Below are 2526 nucleotides of genomic sequence, written 5' to 3' on the forward strand. Positions count from 1 at the left end.
TGCGAGTTGGCAGTTGTCTGGCCTCATTGCTTTTAGCATTCCCAGGGCTGCAAGGTGGAGGAGGTGGCAAAAGGAACCGAGAGGCACGACAGCTCAGAGGTGGCCATCACGTACCCACCGCCCCAGTTTCACAAGAGCTTTTAGTATTGATGGCTGGGGCTGCATGTTTTGCTCTCAGGCAACTCCGAGCACCTCCTTCACCCTGCCTCATCCCCACTGCCCACCCAGCTCCCTGCTTGGTCTCCCTGCTCTGAGGGGACTCTTGTATGTCTTGGTGGGGGCGGGGGGTGGGAGCGACCAGCACATTCCCTCAGATTTAAAGGAAAGGAAAACACAGGAGGCTAGCAGCAGGACCGAAAACAATTCAGAAAAACGCTTACTGAACGCAGTCGGTTTATCAAACCCGTCCATCGCCTTTAAAAAAAAAATTCTTCTATCCCTGACTTTTGTTGTTACCTCTCGTGTGCATTTGCATAACCTGCTCAGTAAAGCTCTTCGACAAGAATCAATAAGAATTCTCCTTGTTCCTGCTTAGAGCCCCATCTCCCTGATCTTCAGGGATGCTGGAGGACGATACCTGTGGGGGACACGAGAAGCCTGACCAGCCTCGGAACTGCCCAGCCCAGGGCTTAGCAATGCCTAAGCCGCACACTTTCTTAGGCAGATGGTTAAGTTCCCCCAGGTTCGTGCCAGGTTTCAACATCATGCTGTGATTTTGTTCTTCTGGAACAGGATGAGTGTTGCTTCCCAGAGAGGCCCTATTAGAATAGAAAGAAAATCCTCTAAATAGGCGGAACAAGGCGTCAGGAGGGAAAGTTCTCTAAACGCACTTTAATACGAGCTGGGTATTGTGTGGAATTCAGCGCCCATCACCGTTTAGCCTGAGAGTTATGGCAGTGATTGGGGATGAATAGAGGAACATAATGGATACATGTGGCGTTTGCTCATTATATTCAAGTTAGCCCAACTCCGCTGTGGAAACTGTTCAACTTTCTCTCCCCTTAGCTTGTCACAGTGAAATAATACAGACATTGGGGCCTCCAATGGGATCGCCTGCCACGCTATTCTATTTCCACTGCTAACGAGGGCTTCATAAGCCTTTGATACAGTCTGATCTTTGAAACCTTTCCAAATCTCCTCAAGCTTATGCTAAATCCTATTTGGAACTTTTTTTTTTCCTTGCCTGCTAGCGCCCAGGACTTAAGAAAGCCATTTGGACAGTGACATGCATACTAACACATCGCAAGGCTCGTTCTTGAAAAGGAAGTGACAACTCTGCTCACTGGGGCTCACGCTAGCAAAACATAATTGCGTACACAAATTTGAATAAAATTAATTTTCCATTCTCCTTTGGGCTCCTTAATCGAGAGGCTATTCTGGGCACCGTGGGAAGCTGGGAGAGAAGGCGAGCAGAGCCTCATCGGGAAGAGCAAGTCCGTGGAGAGAGGGCTGCGGGCGCTTGAAAGCCTCCTAGGTGCAAAATGCAGAGTGGGGGGCGGGGGGGGCGGGAGGCGGTTCCCGAGCCACGAGCGCGAAATCCCACCGTATTTGCTCTTAAATCAAGCAGCCATCACCAGAGGGGCACAATAAATAAAACCTGTGCCAACTCCTCTACACGCAGGGCGCGATAGGAAAGGGAAAAAGCAAAAGGAGTTAAAGAAACAAAGGAAAGACTCCTTAATTTTCCTTTCTTGTTTTCCCCTCTAAGCCTTCCCACATTAAAGGGATTGTCAGAGGCTGGCGTAGGAGCGGCGCAAGGACTAGGTCGCCATTGGCTGCCTGGCTCGGGTGATTTGCATATCGACGGCTATAAAAACGGAGGCGGCGCTCGGCGGCGCAGCGCGAGAGAGGAGAAAGGAGAGCGAGGTGCAGAGTGAAGGCGGGTCCGCGCGTCCCTAGCGCCAGCGCCAGCCCCAGCCGCCGAGCTGAAGCCGGCAGACTTCTCTCGCACCGGGCTCGCAAAGAAGGTGCTCCGAGGAGCCTGGGACTCACGCCCGGACCTGCAAACCAGAGAGGAATCTCTTCTTCAGCCTTTTGGAATAGCACTTGGGGCTGGCGGCATGAGTCCAGCGAGGCGCCGGGGCATCCCCTGCCTTTTCCCCTTGCAGCTCTTCAGCCTCTGTTGGGTGCTCTCAGTGGCCCAGAGCAAGACAGTGCGATACAGCACCTTCGAGGAGGATGCCCCTGGCACGGTCATCGGGACTCTGGCTGAGGACCTGCATATGAAAGTGTCGGGGGACACAAGCTTCCGCCTGATGAAGCAATTCAACAGCTCGCTGCTCCGGGTGCGCGAGGGCGACGGGCAGCTGACCGTCGGGGACGCGGGCCTGGACCGCGAGCGGCTGTGCGGCCAGGCCCCGCAGTGCGTGCTGGCCTTCGACGTGGTCAGCTTCTCGCAGGAGCAATTCAGGCTGGTGCATGTGGAGGTAGAGGTGAGGGACCAGATCCCCGTGGAGGTGTCGGAGGGCCCAGATCCCCGTGGAGGTGTCGGAGGGCGCGGCGGTGGGCACGCGCATCCCCCTGGAG

At 54.5% G+C, this 2526-nt stretch overlaps 1 protein-coding gene across 1 annotated transcript in view; it reads left to right on the plus strand.

Moving 5' to 3' along the window:
* The first annotated feature begins 2021 nt into the window (after window positions 1-2021).
* LOC102880768 (protocadherin-8) overlaps window positions 2022-2526 on the plus strand; it is a 4153-nt gene continuing 3648 nt past the window's right edge. Inside the window, 2 exon segments of the mRNA XM_015591793.2 lie at window positions 2022-2440; window positions 2442-2526. Of these exon segments, the coding sequence (XP_015447279.1) occupies window positions 2061-2440; window positions 2442-2526 (465 nt within the window). The 5' untranslated portion in view covers window positions 2022-2060.

This window comes from Pteropus alecto, unplaced genomic scaffold (genome assembly GCF_000325575.1).
Source record: "Pteropus alecto unplaced genomic scaffold, ASM32557v1 scaffold35, whole genome shotgun sequence".
Classification (NCBI taxonomy): Eukaryota; Metazoa; Chordata; class Mammalia; order Chiroptera; family Pteropodidae; genus Pteropus; species Pteropus alecto.